Below are 25,988 nucleotides of genomic sequence, written 5' to 3' on the forward strand. Positions count from 1 at the left end.
ATAGAGTTCCGGTTGGAATGCCATGCTTCTAGGAATTCTCGTGCATGTCTCTGTTTGACTTGTCCTAGAATGGATGTGTTGTCCCAGTCAAAGCTTATATACGGATGAGGAAGGACAACACTTTAACTGGGACAACACATCCATCCTAGGACAAGCCAAATAGAGAGACACATGCGTATCTCTGTTTAGTAAAAACAATGACTGCAGATGCTGGAAACCAGATTCTGGATTAGTGGTGCTGGAAGAGCACAGCAGTTCAGGCAGCATCCAAGGAGCTTCGGTGCTTTATTCCTGATGAAGGGCTTTTGGCCGAAACGTCGATTTCGAAGCTCCTTGGATGCTGCCTGACCTGCTGTGCTCTTCCAACACCACTAATCCTGTATCTCTGTTTGGTTTGTCCTAGGATGGATGTATTGTCCCAGTCGAGGTGGTGTCCATCCTTACCTGTATGTAAGGACACTAGTGAGAGAGGGTCATGTTGTTTTGTGGCTAGTTGGTGTTAACGTATCCTGGTGGCTAGTTTTCTGCCTGTTTGTCCAATGTAGTGTTTGTTACAGTTCTTGCAAGGTATTTTGTAAAAGACATTAGCTTTGCTTGTTGTCTGTATAGGGTTTTTCAAGTTCATTAGCTGTAGTTTTAGTGTGTTGGTGGGTTTGTGGGCTAAAAGGAGGAGAAAGTGAGGACTGCTGGAGATCAGAGCTGAAAGTGTTGCTGGAAAAGCGCAGCAGGTCAGGCAGCATCCAAGGAGCAGGAGACCCCTGGGTTTGTGGGCTACCATGATCCCAAGGGGTCTGAGTAATCTGGCAGTCATTTCCGACATGTCTTTGATGTAGGGGAGAGTGGCTAGGGTTTCTGGACGTGTTTTGTCTGCTTGTTTGGGTTTGTTGCTGAGAAATTGGCGGACTGTTCATTCTTTTTGAATACACTGTACATAATGTTCTAATGCAGCTTCGTTTGTGGATGTTGGGGTGATTGCTTCTATAGTTCAGTATTTGGCCAATGGGAAACTTCAAACCAGCATCTACAGGAAAACAACACATATGGACCAAATACTGATCTACAGAAGCAATCAATCGAACATCCACAAACGAAGCTGCATTAGAACATTATTTAAATGAGCCACCACACACTGCAGCACAGAGGAACTACACAGAACAGAGGGAAATCATCTAGACAGTGTATTCAAAAAGAACGGGTACCCAATTAACACAATCTGCCGATTTCTCAGCAACAAGCAGACAAAACGCACCCAGAAACCTTAGCCACATCAAAGACATCTCGGAATTGACTGCCAAAATACTCAGACCCCTTGGTATCATGGTTGCCCACAAACCCGCCAACACACTAAAATAGCAGCTAATGAACTTGAAAGACCCTATACAGACGACAAGCAAAACTAATGTCATTTACAAAATACCGTGCAAGAACTGCAACAAACACTACATTGGACAAACAGGGAGAAAACTCGCCACCAGGAAACATGAACAGCAACTAGCCACAAAATAACATGACCCACTCTCACCAGTATCCTTACATACAGAGGAGGAAGGACACCACCTCGACTAGGACAACACATCCATCCTAGAACAAGCCAAACAGAGACACGCACAAGAATTCCTAGAAACATGGCATTCCAACCAGCACTCTATCAACAAACACATTGACTTGGATCCCATTTACCACCCCTGAGAAAAAGAACAGAAAGTGACTTTGCCACAGGAAATGATATCGCCAACCCAAAGAAACCTCAACACACAAATAAAAAGCGGGCTATACCACGAGGCTGTCTGATGATGTTACCTAGTATAATGACGAAACGTCTGAAAACAAACCACCTGGCTCAGTGAGCAAACCTACATCCATCTCCTTTGAATCTTCTTAACCCAAGAGACTATGGACTCAATTTATCCAAATCCTCAAAAGACCACTCTTGCGTCACAAAGGCCATTCTAATAAACCGTTACTGTACGGCCTCCCAATATGAATACATCATCCTTAAATATGGAGACCAGAACCATGCACAATATTCTCAGCATGATCTCAGCAACACAATTGAAGCAAGATTTCTTAATTCCTTTGCTTCAGTCCCCTTGTTGTAAAAGTCATTTTCCAAATTCTACGCTCTATCTACATGGTCGTCTTTTATGTTCCTTGTAGAAAATATATCCCAGTCTCTTTGAACATCATTTACAAATTTCACACTTTAAAAAGCAATTCAACTTTTCTATGGTTATGTTTTAAGTTTAAAACCTCTCACCCCACAATAAACTCCATCTGTGACCTTGCCCATTGCCAAACCTACTTATATCACTTTGTAGCCTTTTCACATCCTCCACCCAGCTTTGTATTGGCAGCACAGTAAGATACTGCTCTAAATCAGTGATACATTTTATGAAAGGTGAGTCCCAGCATTGATCCTTCCACCATTTCACCAGGCACAACCGGTCAACTTGAGAATGGCCCATTTATCCTTACGCACTGCTTGCTGTCCATGAACCAATCCATTTTAATCTCCAACTCTGTTAGCCTTCTCTTGTGTATCAACCCTTCCTGTGACACCATATCAAATGTCTGTTGAAAATCCAAGTATACAACATCGACTGGTTCCCCTTTATTGACCAACCAGTTGCATCCTCAACAAATGCATATAAATTTGTTAATCAGGATTTGCCTTTTTTATTCAGTCACAGGATTTGGACATAGCTGGCTGTGCCAGCACTCATTGTCCATTCGAACTGTCCTCCCAAAAGTATTGGTCAACTGCTGCCTGAACTATTGTGGTCCTTGGAGTGGAGTTAGATGCACATGGCTGTTTGGAAGGGAGTCCCAGGAATTTGGCTCAGTGACAGTGAAATCTCAGAGGATAGAGGGGAACCCGGTGGTGTGGTAGCAGCACACATTTTAATGTGTGAATGTATTCTTTGTAAGTAGACAGTCTCAGTCCCACACTCCATATTTGCCACCTGTACTTTATCATTTATGCAGTCAGCACTGTTAAGTTTCTTTTTATTGTGACCTTTGAGTTGGGAGTAAGTAGTTTGCATTTTGAAAGTTATAAATGGCAGCTCCTTTGAATGTGAGTAATACACGGTTAATGACTGAGTGTGTTGCTCTGTTTATACTTGTTGCTGCTGGGTTCTTAGGATGATCAGCTATCTGAATATGAGAAAACTCCAATCCTGTTTGTGACTTAGATGAGTTGAGGTGGTTCAGGTTGGTTTATGTTCTGAAACATATTCATTACTGGAATCACTGGGTTCATTTATCCTACATTAGAATATCCTTTATTGTCACATGCCCTCAAGTACAGGATTACAGTGAAAAGTTTACAATGTCCCGTCACATGGCAACCTCTAAGGTACAAAGTACTTAAGTACAGATCTTAGATATGTTTTTCCTTTATTGCTATATTTTTGATAAATGAGCTAAAAATCACACAACAGTAGGTTATAGTCCAACAGGTTTATTTGCAATAACTTTCGGAGCACTGCTCTTTCATCAGGTGGTCGTTGCTCCGAAAGCTAGTGCTTCCAAATAAACCTGTTGGACTATAATCTGGTGTTGTGTGATTTTTAACTTTGTTCAGCCCAGTCCAACACCAGCTCCTCCACATTGTGACTACCATAGACAAGTGAGTACAGCGTTAAAAAGATCAGCGTTCTAGTCTTTCAGTAGATCAGCGTGGGGGAGGGGGGGCTTCCACATGTGGTCTGTCTGGACACGCAAGCTGCTGACTGCCCACATCCATCCCCGGGCCATCAACCGTCCCTGCTTCCTGTGAGCCTCCAGCCTCCTGACCATCCCTGCCTGCTCCCCCACCCCACCCCCGTGAGCCTCCGCCCCACCATGACCCTGTAGCCCCCTGACCGTCCCCACTTCCTGTGAGCCTCCAGCACCCTGACTATCCCTGCCCACCCCACCCCCATGAGCCTCCGCCCCACCATGACCCTGTAGCCTCCTGACTGTCCACACTTCCTGTGTGCCTCCAGCCCCCTGTGCATCTTTCACAATCTGCGAATTCACTGTGTGCATTGTGTACCAACAGTTTGATGGTTGAGGAATGCGCATCCAAGCATAGGCTGTGACTTGTAACCATTTGGAATCTGAGTCCTCACTTTTATTTAGCCATTGGAAGGAAATGAAAAATAAACACTTGGAGAGGACAGGGTTAACTCTCAAACTGTACGCACAATCAGGGTAATGTCGTACCTGTGCTGCCAGGTACTGTACTCTCTCATATTTGTCTCTCATACAAGAATGTGCCTCTTGTAATAAGAAGCATGTTTTTAATTGAATCATGGGATGTTGGCATCACCATCTGGGCTGGTCCAGCATTTATTGTCCGTCCCTAGATGCCCCTTGAGAAGGTGGGCATCTGCATCTTGACCCGCTGCAGTCCATGTGCTGTAGGTAGACCCACAGTGCCCTTAGGGAAGGAATTCCAGGATTCTGACCCAGCGCCACTGAAGGAACGGCGATATATTTCCAAGTCAGGATGGTGACTGGCTTGGAGGGGAACTTGCAGAGGGTGGTGTTCCCATGTATCTGCTGCCCTTGTGCTTCTTGACAGAAGTGGTCATCAGTTTGGAAGGTGCTGTCTAAGGATCTTTGGTGAATTTCTCCCGAGCATCTTATAGCTGATACACACTGCTGCTACTGAGTATCGGTGGTGGAGGGAGTGGATATTTGTGGGTATGGTGCCAATCAAGCTGTTGCTTTGTCCTGGATGGTGTCAACTTCTTGAGTGTTATTGGAGCTGCCCCCATCCAGGCAAGTGGGGAGTATTCCATCACACTCCTGACCAATGTCTTGCGGCAGGATTTGGGGAGTTGGGAGGTGAGTTACTCACTGCAGTATTCCTAGTCTCTAACGTGTTCTTATAGCCGTTGTGTTTACATAGAAACCACAGAAGTGGATAGAAGGGGGCTATTTGGCCCATCATATCAATGCTAACCCAAAAGCACCCAGATGCCCTTTCACATGCCACCTCCCTGCACATGGCCCATCGTCCTGCAGCTTTCAGCACTTAAGGTGCAGATCCAGGTACTTTGTTTTTAAAAAGAATCTCCAGTCTCTGCCTCCCCCACCAACTCAGGCAATCAATTCCAGATGCCCACTAACCTCTGCATTCAAAGGATTTTCCTCATGTCCCCTCTAATCTGTCCCCTTAGCTCAAATCTGTGACAACGGGTTTTTCAACTCTCCACCAAGGAAACCAGGTCCCTCCTGTTTATCTTTATCCCTCACAGTTTTGTAAACCTCAATCATGTCACCCCTCAGCCTTTTCTGTTCCTAGGAAAACGGCCCCAACCTCTCCAATCTCTCCTCGTAACTACAGGCAACAGGCTACAGTAAATCTTCTCTTCACTCTCTCCAGAGCAATTACATCCTTCCTGTAACAATGCTGCAGTTACAGGAAGGCCTCACCAGTGTCTATTGCATAGAGTGATAGAGTCCTACAGAACGGAGACAGGCCCTTTGGCCCAAGCTGGTCCATGCTGACCCCATTTCCCTGCACTTTGCCCTTCTAATCTTTTCCTATCCTGACCTACCTGTGCTGCTGTCTTTAGGGACCCAAGATATCTCACGATCATCTACTTCTCAGTATGTTCCCATATATTGTGTACTTCCTTTTACTGTGTGACCTCCCTAAATGCATTACCTCACCCTTTTCCAGAATTGAACTCCATCTGCCATTTTCCTGCGCACACTTCCGATCCATCTGTATCGTTGTGGAGCTTACAGCTATCCTCTGCACTATCCACTACACAGCCAATTTTTGTGCCATCTACAAATTTCCCAAATGTGTGTCCCCTTCCCTAATTCAAGTCCAAATCATTCATGTAAAAAAACAAACAGCAGGGATCCCAGCACCAAACTCTGTGGAACACCACTGGAAACAGTCTTCCGTTCGCTAGGGTTAGCCATCACCCATTACCCTTTGTTTAGAACATAGAACATTACAGGCCCTTGATGGTTCCACAGGTCAGTGCAACAATCTGAAGCCTATCTAATCTATACTATTCCATTTCATCCGTATGTTTATCCAATGACCATTTAAATACCCTTAAAGTTGGCGAGTCTACTACTGTTGCAGACCGGGATTTCCACATCCTTACTACTCTCTGACATCTGTCCTATATCTATCAGCCCTCAATTTAAAGCTATGTTCCCTCGTGCTAGCCATCGCCATCTGAGGAAAAAGGCTCTCACCGTCCACCCTATCTAATCCTCTGATCATCTTGTATGTCTCTATTAAATCACCTCTTAACCTTCTTCTCTCTAACGAATACAGCCTCAAGTCCCTCAGCCTTTCCTTGTAAGACCTTCCCTCTATACCAGGCAATATCCTAGTAAATCTCCTCTGTACCCTTTCCAAAGCTTCCACATCGTTCCTATAATGCAGTGACTAGAACTGTCCACAATACTCCAAGTGCAGATTCGCCAGAGTTTTGTACAGCTGCAGCATGACCTCATGGCTCTGAAACTCAATCCCTCTACCAATAAAAGCTAACACACCTTATGCTGCCTTAACAACCCTATCAATCTGGGTGGCAACTTTCAGGGATCTATGCACATGGACACTGCTCATCCACACTACCAAGAATCTTACCATGAGCCAGTACTCTTTGTTTCCTATTCCTACAAGCCAACTTTGGATCCAGTTCAACACGCCACCCTGTATTCCATGGGATTTTACTTTTTTGACCAGCCTGTCATGTGGGACCTTGGCACATGTCTTAATGAAGTCCATGTGGACGGCATCCTGTGCACTACCCTCTTTGATCCTCCTTGTAACATCCTTAAAGAATTCAATCAAATCTGTAAGGCGCGACCTTCCCTTACCAGGCCATGCTGACTCTCCCTGACTAATCCATGTCCTTCTAAGTGACAGTTTATCTGATCAGTCAGGATTTATTCTTACAATTTGCCCATCACTGAACTAAGACTAACTGACCTATAACCGTTTTTTTTTTAAACAACAGAACCACATTTGTGTTCCTCTAGTCCTCCAACACCTCATCTGGGTCCAGTGAAGGTTGGAAAACAATCCTCCAAACATCTGCTATTTCCTCCCTGACTACCTCCAATAGCCCAAAGAGCAATCCATTCGGCCCTTGCAACGTATCCACTTTCAAGGATCCCAAATCCTCTAACACTTCCTCTCTCGTTCTGATTATTTTGTCCAATTCAATTACTATATCTGCATCATCCCTTTTCTTTAGGAATGCAAAGAATTCATTTAAAATGTAAAATATGACAACTCCAGTTCAGTTCTGATAATGGATGTTGATAATGGAGGATACAGGAATGATAATGCCATAGAATGACATGGGGCGATAGTTAGATTTTCTCTTGTTTGAGATGATCATTGCCTGGCATTTGTGTGCTGTGAATGTTACTTGCCACTTGTTAGCCCATATCCGGATCTTGTTGCATTTAGACATGGACTGTTTCACTGTTTGAGGAGTCATGAATGATGCTGAACATCATGCAATTACTTTTCAATTCAGTATTATTGTCTGCAACAAAATAATTTCCTGTTGATTCTACTGCAGCGCAATCTCGCAAATACATTTATAGAATCGTACAGAACAGATTCTGTTCAGTTCATCGTATCTATTCTCGCTCTCTCAAAGTGATCTGACCCACTGCATAGCTCCACCTCTTGCCCTATCATCCTGCAAGCATTATTCTTTCAAGTTATCTTTCAGACTGTTTCCATGCCTGTTTCTGCTGATGTTTCCCAAACCATACCAACTCACTGTGCAAACATTTCACTCCATTTCTGCTTCTTTTGCTAACAAGGCCTGACTGATTTGTCCTTTGATTGCTCCTGCTCCTGCTGTTGGAGTCCGTTCCAGAATATTGTACTAATGTTTTAAAAATCATGATATCCTAATTGTCTGACAATGTTTCTTATTCCAGTAACACGTAAAGTTTATTCTTCAAAACCATTTGTGACCAACAGGACTATCTGCAGTAATTAGCCCACAGCAACATATCCAAATGTTTCACCTGTTCACCCGTTACTGACCTTCCCTATTTCTGGAAACTGTTCCCAGTCAGTTAACAAAATGAACTTTGGAATGACTGGAGTGTTGAACGCAAAACATTATTGTGTGCAATTCCAGTTTAAAAAGAGATGATGGAAGAAAGATGTACAAGAATGTAATGCCCGAGCTCGGAGACTGTAACTATCAGGAAATATTGAACAAGTGAGGCTGCTTAAGAAACCTTAAAAGTTGATCTGATCGAGGTCTTTTAAAGTTATGAAGGGCTTTGATTGTATTGAACCCAATTTGCTGTGGTGATTTTAAGGAAGTAACACATGCTGTGGATAAAGGGGAACCAGTGAATGTATTGTATTCAGGTTTCCAGAAGGCATTTGGTAAGGAGTCACATCAAAGGTTATTGCTCAGGGTGTCGGAGGTAGTATGTTGGAGTGAGTAGAAGATTGGCTGGCTAACAGCAAACAGAGAGTGAACACACTAAATTACCAACAGGAAACATCCAAGTATCTTTGGATGTGTTAACAAGTAAACTGAGTAGAATCTCTACTTCTGTCATTGGATTGGATTCACCTGAATCATTGAAACTGCCTGACTAGATTTTGAACATCAGTATTGTTGAGGGAATGATATATTTTTATACAGTATTTCACTGCCTGCTCAGCAGTACACGAGAATTAGATATGCACCAATTTCCAGTGCTCTGACCTGAAAGTGGGGGGGGGGGGGGAGTTTATAGGATTGGGTCCCGACCTAGAGACTTGAGGACATGTCAAGCATTACCTGTGTAGCAGTTTTAGCTCAGAATGAATACGTTCAGTATAAAATGCAGAATAAAAACCTGGCAAATTTGAGCGTCCTTTGATCGCAACTTTCTGAAGTAATTAGTCATAGAGATGTACAGCACGGAAACAGACTCTTCCGTCCAACCTGTCCATGCCGACCAGATATCCCACCTGCCAGCACCCAGCCCATATCCCTCCAAACCCTTCCTTTTCATATACCCATCCAAATGCCTCTTAAATGTTGCAATTGTACCAGCCTCCATCACATCCTCTGGCAGCTCATTCCATACACTTACCACCCTCTGTGTGAAAACGTTGCCCCTTAGGTCCCTTTTAAATCTTTCCCCTCTCACCCTAAACCTGTGCCCTCCAGTTCTGGACTCCCCGATTCCAGGGAAAAGACTTTGTCTATTTATCCTATCCATGCCCCTCATAATTTTGTAAATCTCTATAAGGTCACCCCTCAGCCTCCGACGCTCCAGGGAAAACAGCCCCAGCCTGTTCAGCCTCTCCCTGTAGCTCAGATCCTCCAACCCTGGCAACATCCTTATAAATCTTTTCTGAACCCTTCAAGTTTCACAATATCTTTCCGATAGGAAGGAGACCAGAATTGCATGCAATATTCCAATAGTGGCCTAACCAATGTCCTGTACAGCAGCAACATAATCTCCCAACTCCTGTACTCAATACTCTGACCAATAAAGGAAAGCATACCAAACGCCGCCTTCACTATCCTATCTACCTGCAACTCCACTTTCAAGGAGGTATGAACCTGCACTCCAAGGTCTCTGTTCAGCAACACTCCCTAGGACCTTACCATTAAGTGTATAAGTCCCGCTAAGATTTGCTTTCCCAAAATGCAGCACCTCGCATTTATCTGAATTAAACTCCATCTGCCACTCCTCAGCCCATTGGCCCATCTGGTCCAGATCCTCTTGTAATCTGAGGTAACCCTCTTTGCTGTCCACTACACCTTCAATTTTGGTGTCATCTGCAAACTTACTAACTGTACCTCTTCTGCTCGCATCCAAATCATTTATGTAAATGACAAAGGGTAGAGGGCCCAGCACGGAACCTTCATATTTCCTGGTTTGTTTTTGATAAATTGATATTTTCAGAATGCTGTCCTCTGAAATTTTTTTTATGTTTAAGGAGATTTCTGAAATCCAGTCCCATTCCTAAATGAATGTTTGCCTGTCTTTTCTGTTTCTCACTGACATGGATCAGTGTCCCATGATGGGGATGGTGGTGAGGGAGTTGCAGTGGGGAGGTAGAGTCAACAGGCTGGAGAAATGAGAGACGTAGCTGGTCATGATTACCATCTGACAGTAAGCCTTGTCCCAAAACAACTGCGGTAACCTGTTTTTGATCAGGATTGGGGCAATCCTGGATTGTAATCCTGCCCATTATTGAAAGTTGAGACTCCGTTATGGGTTTAACTAATGTGCAGCAAGTCACTGGTGGTCCTTGAACAGGAATGTGTTGCGATATGCCTCAGCCTGTTCCTGGATACAGTGCTGCTTTCAGATAATACTTGAACCAGTGTCTGAATAACATGTTACTCAATAAAATGTGGCTCATACATTAAATGAGAGCAGTGACTCGTGGATAATTTCAAACTCTCAATAAAAGCCCAATGCACTTGTTTAAGATTTATCTTGTTTATTAAATTTTGCCAATTTGACTGTGGATTTCTTAATATCTTCTTCATCTCTTTGTGTTACATTGGAGAGCAAGAGGCTTTGTACAGTTGGGAATAAAATGGAAATTAGTCTTTTGTTTAATCGCTTTAAAGTATGTTTGTCTTTTCAATAGCTTTACTGTCAGGCGGAGCAAATGCTGTTGAGTAGAATTAGGTTGAATTTGCAGCACATCAGGCCGTTCGCCTCAGCTGGTCTGTGTGGGTGTTTCTGCTTCAAAAGAACCTCTTCATCTCACCCATCATTTACTTTCTATTCCTTCCTCCCCAGATGACACCAAAGTTGGAGGTGTAGTGGACAGCGAAGGAGGTTACCTCTGATTACGATGGGATCTTGATCAGATGGGCTGAGGAGTGGCAGATGGAGTTTAATTTAGATAAATGTGAGGTGCTGGATTTTGGAAAAGCAAATCTCAGCAGGACGTATACACTGGTATATACATTTATACATGGTAAGGTCCTGGGGAGTGTTGCTGAACAGAGACCTTGGAGTGCAGGTTCATAGCTCCTTGAAAATGGAGTCGCAGGTAGATAGGATAGTGAAGGCGGCGTTCAGTATGCTTTCCTTTATTGGTCAGAGTATTGAGTACAGGAGTTGGGAGGTCATGTTGCGGCTGTACAGGACATTGGTTAGGCCACTTCTGGAATATTGCTTGCAATTCTGGTCTCCCTGCCATCGGAAGGATGTTGTGAAACTTGAAAGGGTTCAGAAAAGATTGACAAAGATGTTGCCAGGGTTGGAGGGTTTGAGCTATTAGGAGAGGCTGAATAAGCTGGGGCTGTTTTCTCTGGAGCGTCGGAGGCTGAGGGGTGACGTTGGAGAGATTTATAGAATCATGAGGGGCATAGATAGGGTAAATAGGCGAAGTCTTTTCCCTGGAACGGGTGGTGTCCAGTACTAGAGGGCACAGGTTTAGGGTGAGAGGGGAAAGATTTAAAAGATTTAGGGGCAACTTTTTCACGTAGAGGGTGGTGCGTGTATGGAATGCCAGAGGAAGTGGTGTTGGCTGGTACAATTACAACAGTTAAAAGGCATTTGGATGTGTATATGAAAAGGGAGCGTTTGGAAGGATATGGGCCAAGTGCTGGCAATTAAATTAGGTACATCTCCATGACTCGAGTTTATCTCCTTACCAGTTAATTTATCTACACTTGTCATTCTCGATCCCTCTGTGTGGGAGGGGAGTGAGTTCTCTGGGTAAAGAGATTGCTTCTGAATTCTCCTTTGGGTTCCGGAGTGACCCTGTTATTTTGGTGTGCCGCTGTTTTGTACTTACTACAAGTAGGAGTATCATTTCACCCTCAGCTGAGTTACATTTTGTAACATGAGATTGTTCAGACAAGTCAAGCAAACTCACTAACAAAATTGAGTCAAATGCAGTGCTGTGGAGTGAAATGGTTTGAATTGAATTTAAATGTTGGAGTTTGGGCTGTGGTTTTCTGAGGTGCAGCAGTTTGTTATTTTTCAAACTTGAGTCATTTTTACAGTGTTTCTCATCAAACTGACACTTTAAGTTCCCCAGAATATTGAAGTTAATGTACATGAAGCCAGCAGCTTTCTACAAATTCCGTTTTGCTATTAAATTCTGTTTACTATCTTCACAGTTAGTTACGCACGAGAATGTAGGTGGGAAGCGTTCCGAGGACAGTAATAGTAAATTGGATGCTCATGTATTATGCAGTGTTTGTGAACTTTGTACCTATTAGCTATTTAAGTGCTATTGGAACAGTTGCATGATGCAAGTTCCTCATCTTGTTGACTTTTAAGATCAGATTCTGACTTTTGATGAAGAGATCAAATGGGTTTATTCCTTGATGTGCTTTGAGCTTCAGTGGTGTGTGTGTAGGTGGCAGGTACCTGCTGTATTGCACTGGTCCTGCTTTTCTGTCAGGCTTTGCATAATTCCTCTGCGCTCACAATTGGAAATACGTGTGAAATGCTGTTAACCTTCTTTAAAAATGGTAGTTCAAAGAAAATGAAAGGCAAGTGTTGGATTTGAACACCCGGGAGGTTTAATGTTGATGCCTGAAACGAGGTTGGAGTTTTCCTCAGTCTAATGGAACTGACAGAAGGTTCACTTTTAAACACCTCGTTTTGATGATGGTACGTTTATTCCCAGATTATGACCATCTCTTTTTTTTGGAGCTCAGTCCTTCGGAAATGCAACCTGTTATCATGTGTCAATAACTTTCTGTTCCCACTTGAGAGATGCAGCCATCTCCATTGGGACAGGGATTTGATCTGTCAATGTCGGGAGGTGGGTTGGTTCCCTGTCTCCTGCAGCAGTATTGATTGGTGCTGGAGAGTACAGCATTGTTCAGGACTCTGGGCTCATGAAACCAGCTTGACAGCACATGAGTTGATGGTGTAGGGCAGATCTGTGCATATGCACACAACAGCACCTGCGCAATAAACACAGACCATGCATACATGCTCACACAGATACATGCACACACTAATACATGTGCTCACACAGATATGCGTACAAGCATGCACACATATACACAGTCTAGTTAAACAGCAGTTCACCCTAATCAATCCACAGAGTCTATTTAAAGAAATCTCAGAGAGCTACAGCAGAAAAATACATGAACTGAATCCCAGCAACGTCTCCCAGTAACATCTGAATAATCTCTCCAGAAAAGTGCAACTGAACACAATAAAGGTCTGAAGAAGGGTCACTGGACCTGAAATGCTAACTCTGCTTTCTCTTCACAGATGCTGCCAGACCTACTGAATTATTCCAGCAATTTCTGATTTTGCAACAACTGAATGATAGAATGTAGGAAGCATAGTTTGCAGATGACACCAAAGTGAGTTGTGTAGTAGACAATGAAGAGGTTTATCTTGAGAGTACACCAGGAACTTCATTCAGTGGGCAGGGGAGTGGCAAATGGAGTTTAATTTAGATAAATGTGAGGTGTTGTATTTTGGCAAAACGAACCAAGGTCGGACTTTTCGGTTAATGGTTGGTCCTGTGGAGTTGAACAGAGAAACCTAGGGGTGCAGATGCATAACTCCTTGAAAGGGATGTCATGTGTCGACAGGGTGGTGAAGAAGGCATTCTGCACGCTTGCTGTCACTGCTCATACCATTGAGTAGACGAATTGGGACGACGTTGTACAGAATGGTGGTGAGTCTGCTTTTGGAGTACTGTGTGCCCTTCTGTAGGAAGGGTATCATTAAATTGGATAGAGTGCAGAAACGAGTTACCAGGATGTTACTGGGACTGGAGGGTTTGAGTTATAAGGAGAGGCAGGATAGGCTGGGACTGACTTCGCTGGAGCACAAGAAGTTGAAGGGTAACCTTAAAAATGTTTATAGAATCATGAGGGGTATAGATAAGGTGAATCTTTTTCCTAGGGTGGGGGAGTCCAAATCTAGATGGCAGAGGATTAAGGTGAGAGGGGAAAGATTTAATAGGGACCTGAGGGACAACTTTTTCACACACAGGGTGGTACGTGTATGGAATGAGTTACCAGACAAAGCGGTGGGAGGCTGGTAAAATTACATTTAAAAAGCACCTGGATTGGATACATGAATAGGAAGGGTTTGGAGGGATATGGGCCAAAGGCAGGCAAATGGGCCCATTTCAGTTTAGGAAACCTGGCCAGCTTGGATCAAAGGGTGTGTTTCCGTGCTGTATGACACGATAATATACATTATGATATGAAGTCACTGTCTTCCCCTTGCAGCAGTAAGTTGTACAGGCTGAGTGAGGCAGGGGGTAGTGTCTGTATCTCTGTCCTCGTGACAATGTAGGTTTTCTGTTCCAGTATTTATCCAGTTTCCCTTTTGAAAGTTATTATTGGATCTGCTTTCACTGCCCTTCCAGGCAACATTAGATTACTTACAGTGTGGAAACAGGCCCTTCGGCACAACAAGTCCACACCGCCCCGCCGAAGTGCAACCCACCCATACCCGTACGTTTAGATTAGATTAGATTACAGTGTGGAAACAGGCCCTTCGGCCCAACAAGTCCACACCGACCCGCCGAAGCGAAACCCACCCATACCCCTACATTTACCCCTTACCTAACACTATGGGCAATTTAGTATGGCCAATTCACCTGACCCTGCACATCTTTGGACTGTGGGAGGAAACCGGATCACCCGGAGGAAACCCACGCAGACGCGGGGAGAACGTGCAAACTCCACACAGTCAGTCGCCTGGGGTGGGAATTGAACCCGGGTCTCTGGCGCTGTGAGGCAGCAGTGCTAACCACTGTGCCACCGTGCCGCCCACATGCTACCGAGCCGCCCATGTCCCAGATCACAACAACTCCTTGCATTAAAAAGAATTCTTTGCTCCCTTGTGGTTCCTGTCCTATTGATTTTAAATCTATAGCCTGTGGAGATAGTGAGGACTGCAGATGCTGAAGAATCAGAGTGCATAAAGAGTGGAGCTGGAAGTAGTACAGCAGGTCAGGCAGCATCCGAGGAGAAGGGGAGTTGACATTTCTAATTGGAACCTTTCATCAGGACAGAATGAGAAATAAATAGAGGGCTGGGGAAAGGTGGATGGAATAGCAATAGGTGATGCAGGCGGAGGGTGGCTGTGATTGGTCAGTGGGAAGTGTGGAGCAGATAGTTGGGAAGGAAGATAGACAGGTACGGTCAGGTCAAGGGGACGGGCAGAGAGGGAGGGCTGGACTTGGGCTGAGTTGGGGGTGTGGGGAGATTTGAAAGATGGTGAATTCTATGTTAAGGTCCTAAGATTGTAATCTCCCATAGTGGAAGATGAGGTGTTCTTCCTCCAGTTTGTGTGTGGCCTTGTTTTGATGGTGGAGGCGGGCCAGGATGGACATGTCATCGGGGGATGGAGAGTTGAAATGGATGGAACCAGATGGTGGAGTTGATTGGAGCATTTGGACAATAATGTTTCCTGAACCGGTTCCCGAGATTGTGTTCAGTCTCTCCAATGTAGAGGAGACCACATCGGGAGCAATGGATGCAATAAATCAGATTAGAGGCAATGCCTGTGGTTATTGAGCTGTCTGACTGGAAACAATTTCTCCAAGTCTACTCGATCAAAACCTCAAAGTCACTGATTCTGATATTAAAACATAAAATGTTAGGTAATGTTCCACATTTCATGCATTTATTCTAATGATGGAATCATAGAATCCCTACAGTGTGGAAGCAGGTGAGAGTGTGGAAGGTGCTACGGGTTGTTGGAGGCAGGAGGAGTCAATAAAATCCTTGCAAAAACATGTAAAGTCTTTATTTTACATTTGCATAAGCTCAGGAGCCATTATTACTCGTAAAAATGTGGTGGATCCTACAGTAATAGACACTGTCAATTGTTAAGTTGAAATCTGTGATTGTGGTCTGGGGTGCTGTAAAAGTTTAGAAGGTACCTCTTGAAAATCTCCAGCTTTGTGCATGTGCATTCACTTGTGACCTCACCAGTTGGAAAAAACAATTTTTTGTGTGAAGCCTTTTGTGTGTAGAAGTGTCAGTATTTATTGCAGTGTTGCCTTATGCTGGCTGTTGTGTGCCAATTTCAATCCTGTGGTGTCTACGAAAATAATACTTTTCCTGGGTGTCGTGGCTTTAATGAAGAGATGATTTACCATCCCCAATTACCACACCAAATATATGTTCATCTGCAGTCTCTATGCCCATTTTTCTTGGAATTTCCTGTTTGAATTTCACTGGTCAGATTCCCTCCTTGGTACAGCACTGAAACTGCCTCTATCACAGTAACATGACATTCCCTGTGAATTGACCATAGTGCACTAGTTCTCCTGTGTTCCTTGACCATTCTGTAACATTTGACACAGTTGAACACAACCTATCCCTCTAACACCTTCCCTCAATTGTTGATGTACAGAGATTGACCTCCTATGTCTCCAGACCACCTTATCCAGTCAAGGATAGAGATTTCCCAGCATGATTTATCTTGATTTGATTGATTTTTTTCATGTATTCAGGGCTTGCTGTTTTGATGTCCCTCATTGTGCTGTTTCTTTTTCAAGTGATTGTGGTGTGTTTTGCAGATTAAAATATTCAACAGACATCTTCACCGTCCTTTGCCACAGTTTTAATACTGTTTCATCTTTTCCAGCAAAATAAAGGTCGAGTAGCTGATGAAATTTTCTTCCAATATAAAGTCAGAAAAAAATTTGATAAATCAGGCAACTAAAATTCATGACGAAAGGATTATTTTCTTCTCTGCAGTCAGCTGCTTTCCGGTGTTGCAGACTCTTTAATTTTAGGTTTACATCCATATTTCGATTTAATTATGTCATGATTTTGAGCCTTGTTGATTCACACCTTAAGAGCGAGGGTAGTCCCAAAAATATGCTTTTTCTCCACATCGATCATACCAGGTGTTTGGTCATCCTTTTCTCTTTATCTGGGTTGGCATTTATTTCTATTTGTGGATCAGCAAAACTTTTTTGTCCCATGCTCCTAGACACTATGTAAATACAAGCTGTGTTGCAAATCTCTAACTTCTTGTGGCGAATAAAGGAACTGATTCGTTTTCAAATTCAAAAGAAGTGAATACTGTGGGATTTTGTGGAGGTGGAGTGCCCTGGCAGTACATGAGCTGAGTGGGTTCTTGTGCAAACTACATACATTTTCAAAATTGATTTTGAGACCATAAGATAAAGGAGCAGAACTAAGCCATTTGGACCATTGAGTCTGTTTTTACATTTGATCATTGAACCCCATTTTCCTGCTTGCTTCCCTTCCCAATCAAGAGTCTATCTAACATAGATGCACTCAGTGACTTGATCTCCACAGAATTTATTTTTGTTATTTGTGGGGCTTGGGCGTGGCTGGTTGGTCAGCATTTATTGCCTGGTCCCAGTTGCCCATGAGAAGATGGTGGTGTGCTGCCATCTTGAACTGCTGCATTCCCCCCCCCCACCCCTCTACAAGAGGAGGAAAAGTTCCTGGATTTTGACCCAGCAGCAATGAAGAAACGGTGACATATTTCCAAATCAGGACAGTGATTGACATAGAACGGAACTTGCAACTGATGTTCACAAGTACCTGGTGCCCTTGTTCTTTCAGATGGAAGTGGTTGTGGGTTGGAAGCTGCTATCTGAGGACCTTTGAATTTGCGGCAATGAGTTCGACAGATTAACCGCACTGTGGCTGAAGAACTTCTTCCTCACCTCAATCCAAAAGGATCATCCCTTTAGTCTGAAGATGTGCCTCGGATTCAAGTCTCCACCACTAGCAGAATCATCTTCTCCAGGCCTCTCAGTATTCTGTGTGTTTTAATCAGGTCCCCCCGGTCATCCTTCTAAACTTCATAGAGTACAAACCCAGAGTTCTCAACGACTAGATGTCTTGAAATGCATAAAAGTGGATAAGTCCCTAGGATCTGTTCAGGTGTACCCTAGAACTTTGGGAAGCTAGGGAGGTGACTGTTGGGCTTCTTACTGAGATATTTGTATCATTGATAGTCACAGGTGAGGTGCCAGAAGACTAGAGGTTGGCTAACGTTGTGCCACTGTTTAAGAAAAGTGGTCAGGACAGGCCAGGGAACTATAGGCCAGTGACCCTGATGTTGGTGGTGGGCAAGTTGTTGGAGGGAACCCTGAGGGACAGGATGTACATGTTTTTGAAAAGGCAAGGACTGATTCAGGATAGTCAACATAGCTTTGTGTGTGGAAAACCATGTCTCACAAACTTGATTGTTATTTCTTCAAAAAAACACAGGATTGATGAAGGCAGAGTGGTAGATGTGATCTAATGGACTTAAGTAAAGCGTTTGACAAGATTCCCCATGGGAAACTGGCTAGCAAGGTTAGATCTCATAGAATACAGGGTGCACTAACCATTTGGATACAGAACTGGCTCAAAGATAGAAGACAGAGGGCGGTGGTGGAGGGTTGTTTTTCAGACTGGAGGCCTGTGACCAATGGAGTGCCACATGGATCGGTGCTGGGTCCACTACTTTTCATCATTTATATAATATTTGGATGTGAGCGTAAGAGGTATAGTTAATAAGTTTGCAGATGACACCAGAATTGGAGGTGCAGTGGACAGCGAAGAAGGTTACCTCAGATTACAACAGGATCTGGACCAGATGGGCCAATGGGTTGAGAAGTGGCAGATGGAGTTAAATTCAGATAAATGTGAGGTGCTGCGTTTTGGGAAAGCAAATCTTAGCAGGACTTATACACTTAATGGTAAGGTCCGAGGGAGTGTTGCTGAACAAAGAGACCTTGGAGTGCAGGTTCATAGCTCCTTGAAAATGGAGTCGCAGGTGGATATGATAGTGAAGAAGGCGTTTAGTATGCTTTCCTTTATTGGTCAGAGTATTGAGTACAGGAGTTGGGAGGTCATGTTGCGACTGTATAGGACATTGGTTAGGCCACTGTTGGAATATTGCGTGCAATTCTAGTCTCCTTCCTCTCGGAAAGATGTTGTGAAACTTGAAAGGGTTCAGAAAAGATTGACAAGGATGTTGCCAGGGTTGGAGGATTTGAGCTATCGGGAGAGGCTGAACAGGCTGGGGCTGTTTTCCTGGAGCGTCGGAGGCTGAGGGGTGACCTCATAGAGGTTTACTAAATCATGAGGGGCACGGATGGGATATATAGACAAAGTCTTTTCCCTGGGGTCGGAGAGTCCAGAACTAGAGGGCATAGGTTTAAGGTGAGAGGGGAAAGATCTAAAAGAGACCCTAAGAGGCAACTTTTTCTCACAGAGAGTGGTACGTGTATGGAACGAGCTGCCAGAGGAAGTGGTGGAGGCTGGTACAATTGCAACATTTAAGAGGCATTTGGATGGGTATATAAATAGGAAGGGTTTGGAGAGGTATGGGCTGAGTGCTAGCAGGTGGGACTAGAGTGGGTTGGGATATCTGGTCAGCATGGACACGTTGGACCGCAGGGTCTGTTTCTGTGTTGTACATCTCTATGACTTTGATAGTTATTGAGGATATTGACAAATTCTTCCTAATTCTGTTTCTGAATCCAAATGTCAGCACATATAGCGAAAGTGCTGTTATTACAGAAATGAATTAGTGTGAATGGAATTGAAGCCCCCAAATATTAAATAATAGCCCACAAGAAAATCTCAGGAAGAACCCTGAACAAACCAACAATAATTTGATCCATGATCAGTAAAGCTTTTGTTACAAATCATTTCCAATCATTTTTAATCCGGTTATATTTGGAAGACTGGATGAATAATTTTATTACAAATGCTTAATTTTAGGGGTGACCCCATTTTTAGCTGAATTAACAAAGCTGTACCCTGCTACCACCTTTTCAACACGTCCAGGACCGAGAGCGTAGGGGATCTTGTTCTGCCTGACTCTGTTACATCAGTAATTACTCCAATAGATGGTCACCAGGAGATTGCAGGTCATGCTACCTCTGCCCAACTTCCTAACTGAAGACCTTGACAAATAGTCGCAGTGAAAATTGCATGCGCAGGACTTTGAAATGCTCCTGAGATGCAAACGGATTTAACACAAGTTTCATCTGTCATTTCTCATTATTTCCTCTTTTTTTTTAATTTAAATCAGATTTATTTCTGGATGTAGTGATATTGTCACTGGATTAGCAACCCGGAGACTCTGGTTAATGCTCTCGGAACACAGCATCTCACCACAGCTGGTGGGATTTAAATTCAATTAAATAAAATTCTCTGGGATATAAAGCTAGTTTCAGTAACCAGGACAACCATCGTAAAAACTCATCTGGTTCACTAACTTCCTTTAGGGAAGGAAATCTGTCCTACCCAGCCTGGTTTACACGTGACTCCAGGCCCACACTGACTCCTAACTGCTCTGTAAAATGACCCCAGAAGCCACCCAGTTCAAGGACAGTTGGGGACGGCCAACAAATGGTAGTCGGGTCAGTGACATCCACTTCCCCTGGAAGAATAAAAGAGAGCAAATGTATTTCTTGTGGCTATAATTTTGCCAGATGTCAGTGGTTTAATACAGGGCTGATTCCTACTGGGTCCTTATTGTACGTCTATCTTTGAAGACCCACTGTGCAGTGGTTACCACGGATGTACAATTAATGGCATTCATATCCATGAGCAAGAGACTGGGTGTCTCCAGGCACTTTGTAAATCTGATTAAGAACTTTTTAAAAATTTCCTCATGGGATGTGCATGTCACTGGCTGGGCTACTTTCTCTTGTCCTTCCCAAGTTGCCCTTGAGGAGGTAGCAGTAAGTTTTCTTCCTGAACTGCTGCAGTCCATGTTCTTTTTGAAATGGAGTCTCTGCTGTACATGTTAGGCGATGTGATTTGTATTGCATCTTCAGATTCTAAACATTGTCTTCCAGGAGAATTATGCTGTGGTGAGGCACAAACACTGAGCTCTGTCACACCAAGTGAGTAATACACCCCTGGCTTGAATGTCACCTGCTGGTGTAGAGATCCTCTGGTCTACCAATGTCACACCATTTGAGAACAATATTCCAGGTTGTTTTGATTCAACTCGTTAACAACTTATGATAAAAGCAGACACAATTCTTCCATAATTATTATTGCTGAGTAGGGAGATGTTCTTTCATTGCACAACTGGCAAAAGGGTAGAGTCTAAATCTTGCTGTTGATCTCTTTCAGTTTGCGGTGATATCCATGGTCAGTTCTTCGATCTGATGAAGCTGTTTGAAGTTGGTGGATCTCCAGCATCTACTCGCTACCTCTTCCTTGGTGACTATGTGGACAGAGGTTATTTCAGCATTGAAGTGAGTCTAAGGGTTTGTCTTCTGTATGTGTAGGATGTGGACTTGGTTATTAGACATGAAGGAAACTAGGCCAATATTATCCTCCCTCCTCTTCAAAGACCTTCCATCCACATCATCATCACCTCCACACTTTGGCATTTCTGTCTTCCTCTGGTAGATCTCCAGTCTTGCACCTTCCAGAACTTACAAACTTAACCAAATCTCTGCTTTCCTGAGCTGAACTCTCACCATATCCTCTGCACCCATCGCCCCGTGTTCTCTGACCTGCATTGATCCCTGCTGTGCTAACACCTTAGTTGAAACATTTCCATTCTCACTTTCATAACTTTCTCTGGTTTTGCCCAGCCCCTCCCATCATGATGTGAAATCTTCTGAATTCTTTAAAATATCTGCACTCCTGATTCTAACCTCCTGCACACCCCAGATTGCTTGGCCACTGGTGTCTTGCCTTTATCCGGTCTCAGAATTCCCTCTCGAAATTCCTTTGATACCTACCTCGCTCCTTTTTTTTAAGACATTGTTTAACACCACTTTCCTTTGACCAAGCTTTTGATCACTTCTCCTAATATCTCGTTACACATTTCACTGTTGGATTCTCTTGAATACTTCTGTGCAGTACATCGAGGTACTTGACTGTGATAAAGATACAAGAAGTTATTGTTGATAGGGTGAAGTAATTCTAAAACAATGCAGGAGTACAATGCCGAACAATTAGTGCCCTTTTTTAGTTGTACGTATTTCCGTGTTTCTGACTGTCAGATGTGGGCTCCCAGTTATTTTCCTGACCTCTAATCTCTGACCAATCCTCTCCTTTACCTGAAGGTAAGGCATTTGGACACAGGAGTCCCACGATCAGCAATTCCCCCTCCAACCTTCCCGTTCCCATTAAGATATTCCTTTTCAACATCAACCCTCTGACTAGGCTAACTTCTCAAAGTCCTCCTCTTTTTCTCCATCTCCATTTTGCTGCTGCCTCTGAAGCACCTAAAGAATTTTTTTAAACATTAGAACACAATTGGGGAAAGTGAGTTTTGAGAAGATTTGTAGCTCAGGTTGGGGTTCTGGGTGTAAGTTTGTTCGCTGAGCTGGAAGGTTTGTTTTCAGACGTTTCGTCACCGTCCATTATTAGTGAGCCTCCAGATGAAGCACTGGTGGTATGGCCCACTTTCTGTTTGTGTGCTGAGGTTTCCTTGAGTTGGTGATATCATTTCCTGTTCTTTTTCCTTAGGGGGTGGTAAATGGGATCCAAGTCAATGTGTTTGTTGATAGAGTTCCAATTGAAATTCCATGCTTCTTGGAATTCTCGTCCGTGTCTCTGTTTGGCTTGTCCTAGGATGGATGTGTTGTCCCAGTCGAAGTGATGCCCTTCTTCATCTGTGAGTCCAACTTTGGGTTCATTACGTGGATGACACCTTTGTCACCACTAAATGAAACAAATTAGAGGAAATGTTCAATACCATCAATATTGCCCTTACTGGCATAAAATTCACTAAAGAGAAGGAAAACAACAACAAACTGCCGTTCCTGGATGTTGTAGTAGAGCGAACAGCCAATGGGAAGCTTCAAATCAGCATCTACAGGAAAACAACACATACGGATCAAATACTGAACTACAGAAGCAATCATCCCAGCATCCACAAACAGAGCTGCATTAGAACATTATTTCAATGAGCCACCACACACTGCAGTACAGAGGAACTACCAGAGCAGAGGGAAGTCATCTATACAGTGTATTCAATGGGATGCACGGTGGCTTAGTGGTTAGCACTGCTGCCTCACAGCACCAGGGACCCAGGCTTGATTCCAGCCTTGGGTGACTGTCTGTATGGAGTTTGCACATTCTCCCTATATCTGCGTGGGTTTTCTCCAGGTCTCCTGTGATTTCCTCCCACAGTCCAAAGATGTGCAGGTGAATTGGCCATGCTAAATTTCCCATAGTGTTAGGTGCATTGGTTAAAGGGAAATGGCTATGGGTGGATTATTCTTCGGAGGGTCGGTGTGGACTTGTTGGGCCGAAGGGCCTGTTTCCACACTGTAGGGAGTCTAATCTAATCTAAAAAGAATGGGTACCCAATGAACACAGTCTGCCAATTTCTCAGCAACAAACCCAAACAAGCAGACAAAACACGTTTAGAAACCCCAGCCACTCTCCCCTTCTTCAAAGACTTTTGGAAATGACTGCCAGTCTACTCAGACCCCTTGGCATCATGGTAACCCACAAACCCCCCAACACTCTAAAACTGTAGCTAATGAACTTGAATGACCCTATACAGACAACAAGCAAAACTAATGTCATTTACAAAATACCATGCAAGAACTGTAACAAACACTACATTGGACAAACAGGCAGAGAACGAGCCACCAGGATACATGAACAGCAACTAGCCACAAAGCGACATGACCCTCTCTCACTAGTATCCTTACATACAGGTGAGGAAGGACACCACTTCGACTGGGACAACACATCTATCCTAGGACAAGCCAAACAGAGACACGCACGAGAATTCCTAGAAGCATGGCATTCCAACCAGAACTCTATCAACAAACACATTGACTTGGATCCCATTTACCACCCCCTGAGAAAAAGAACCAAAATGATGTCCCCACCAGAAATGACATCACCAACCTGAGGAAATGTAAACACACAGATAAAAAGCTGGCCATGTCACCAGTGCTTCATCTGGGGAGGCTCACTGAAGATGTTACCTAGTATGGTGATGAAACGTCCGAAAATGAATCTTCCAGCTCAGCGAGCAAACCTACAGCTAAAATTGTGAAAGTTCTGATTTCCCTATCCCCATGCTGTTCTCCTCTCCTCTGTGTTGTCCTCTAGTTGGAATTGATACATCCACAACCTAGAAACTGTTCCTCTCTCAGCTTCAGTACTTTCAGAAACATTTGTGCTGTTGTAAATTCAGGAGCACAGCAGCCAGTTTGATAATAAATGGGTCATCTATTTTCCTGAGATTGGGGAGGGATGAATATTAGCCCAGGGTAACTCAGCTCTTCCACTTCAGAGTAATAATATCCAGTGCCGGTGTTTTGTTCAATGTCTCATTCGATAGATGAAGGCCCCTCTAGTTCTGACAGTAACCTGTGTGTTCTAGTCTAGCATTTCCTGGACTGAGACTTGAATCTCAATGCCCTCACTCTGAGGTGAGAGAGCTGTTCACCGAGCAAAAGTGACACCATGATGTAATGCCAGCTTTCACGGTCTCTCCTTTGATTTGAGGATGATTTGGCTCCCCTCAGGATCCTTTGTGAGATTTCATGGGAGTGACCAAGCTGATTTCTGACCTGCAGATCTTTGGTACACAGTACTGAATGTCCCGTGAGGTGGTGGGATCTGGATAACAGGATTTACTTCCTTCTCTGCCACTGGCCTGCCTCATTGTTAAGATGTTTGGACTCAATGCGAATTACCTCGATGGATAGATAGTTGCCATTTTGAATGATTGGTAACAAGGCAGTGATGTCCTGTTAATATCCTGTTTGCTCAACTCACAAATGGTCAGCATTCCAGAGGAGGGGACACAATCTATGGCAAAGACACTGTGAAGCTCGCATTGAAACACAGTAACAATAATGGCAGGTCATTGTGCCAATTTGGGTAGGGTGCTTTGAGACATCAAAATGACCTAGGCTCTGAACATTGCCGGTCTTCCATTATTTGGAAACACAATTACTATTTGATAATTGAAGTTCCGTTGTGTAGCCCAGCATCTGTCCTTTTCTCTACTCTCAGGTATTAGTAAACTGACAGGTGAAGTGGGACCAAGAGTATTGTACTGAGTGAAAGACTCGACCATTCTCCTCAGGTAGCCACGCTCTCCAAAGCCCCTCCTGAGCTTAATGCAGAGCCAAGCTCATTTCCTGCTTGACTAATACGTTTTTTTGTCTCCTGTCCATTTGGGGCCAAATCCTTCTCAGCATCTATGATTGAGTACCCTAATTTTTTAGATTATTTCTTCTCCCTTTGTGCGTAACTACTCTTAAACATAATATAGCGATCACTCTTTCTGAGGTGCTCCCCACCAACACAAGCTCCACTTCATTCTGCAGTGTCCAATCCAAAGCTGATTCCATCCTCATTGGCTCAGAAGGATGATGGTCAAGAAAGTTCTTCCATACAGATTTGAGGATTTTCTCCTCTTCTTTTAACCAGTTGGTCTGTTTCTTCAGTCTATGTGAGGACAATTGATGTGTTCTTACATCTTGCTGAAATTTAATTTGTTTCTTCAATGTATTCCTGCAATGTTAGTGTACATTGCAACATCTTTTACTGAAGGGTAAATGTGTAAACTGTAGTTCAGGTTCAAGTCCCAGTGCACAGACACAAGCACATCACCAGAACTGGCAATGTCAGTGCATTGCTGCGGGACTGCTACAGGAAGGATATTATTAAACTGGAGAGGATTCAGAAAAGATTTACCGGGATGTTGCCAGGAATGGAGGGTTTGGGTTATAAAGATAGACTGGGTATGCTGAGACATTGTTCACTGGAGCATAGCAGGTTGAGGGCTGACTTTAAAGAAGTTTATAAAATCATGAGGGGCATACATAAGGTGACTGATGAGAGTCTTTTCCCTTGGGTAGGGGAGTTCAAGACACAGTGGCATATTTTTAAGGTGAGAGGAGAGCGATTTACGAAGAACATGAGGGGCAACTTTTTTTTACGCAGTGGTTCACGTGTGGAATGAACTTGCGGAGGTAGTGGCTGATGCAGATACAGTTACAACATTTAAAAGACGTTTGGATAAATTCATGAATAAGAAAGGTTTGGAGGGATCTGGGCTAAGCGCAGGCAGGTGGGACT

General features: G+C 43.7%; 1 protein-coding gene across 5 annotated transcripts in view; it reads left to right on the forward strand.

Annotated features, from left to right (window-relative positions):
- Positions 1-25,988, forward strand: part of LOC122539543 (protein phosphatase 3 catalytic subunit alpha) — a 332,195-nt gene that overhangs the window by 171,708 nt on the left and 134,499 nt on the right. For all 5 annotated transcript variants that reach the window (XM_087979864.1, XM_043674511.2, XM_043674507.2 and 2 more), the window contains exon 3: positions 21,048-21,172. In XM_087979864.1, the coding sequence (XP_087835990.1) occupies positions 21,048-21,172 (125 nt within the window). The remainder of the gene's footprint in view (positions 1-21,047; positions 21,173-25,988) is intronic.

This window comes from Chiloscyllium plagiosum, unplaced genomic scaffold (assembly GCF_037043375.1).
Source record: "Chiloscyllium plagiosum isolate Xiang-an unplaced genomic scaffold, Cpla_swu_hap1 HiC_scaffold_36, whole genome shotgun sequence".
NCBI lineage: Eukaryota > Metazoa > Chordata > Chondrichthyes > Orectolobiformes > Hemiscylliidae > Chiloscyllium > Chiloscyllium plagiosum.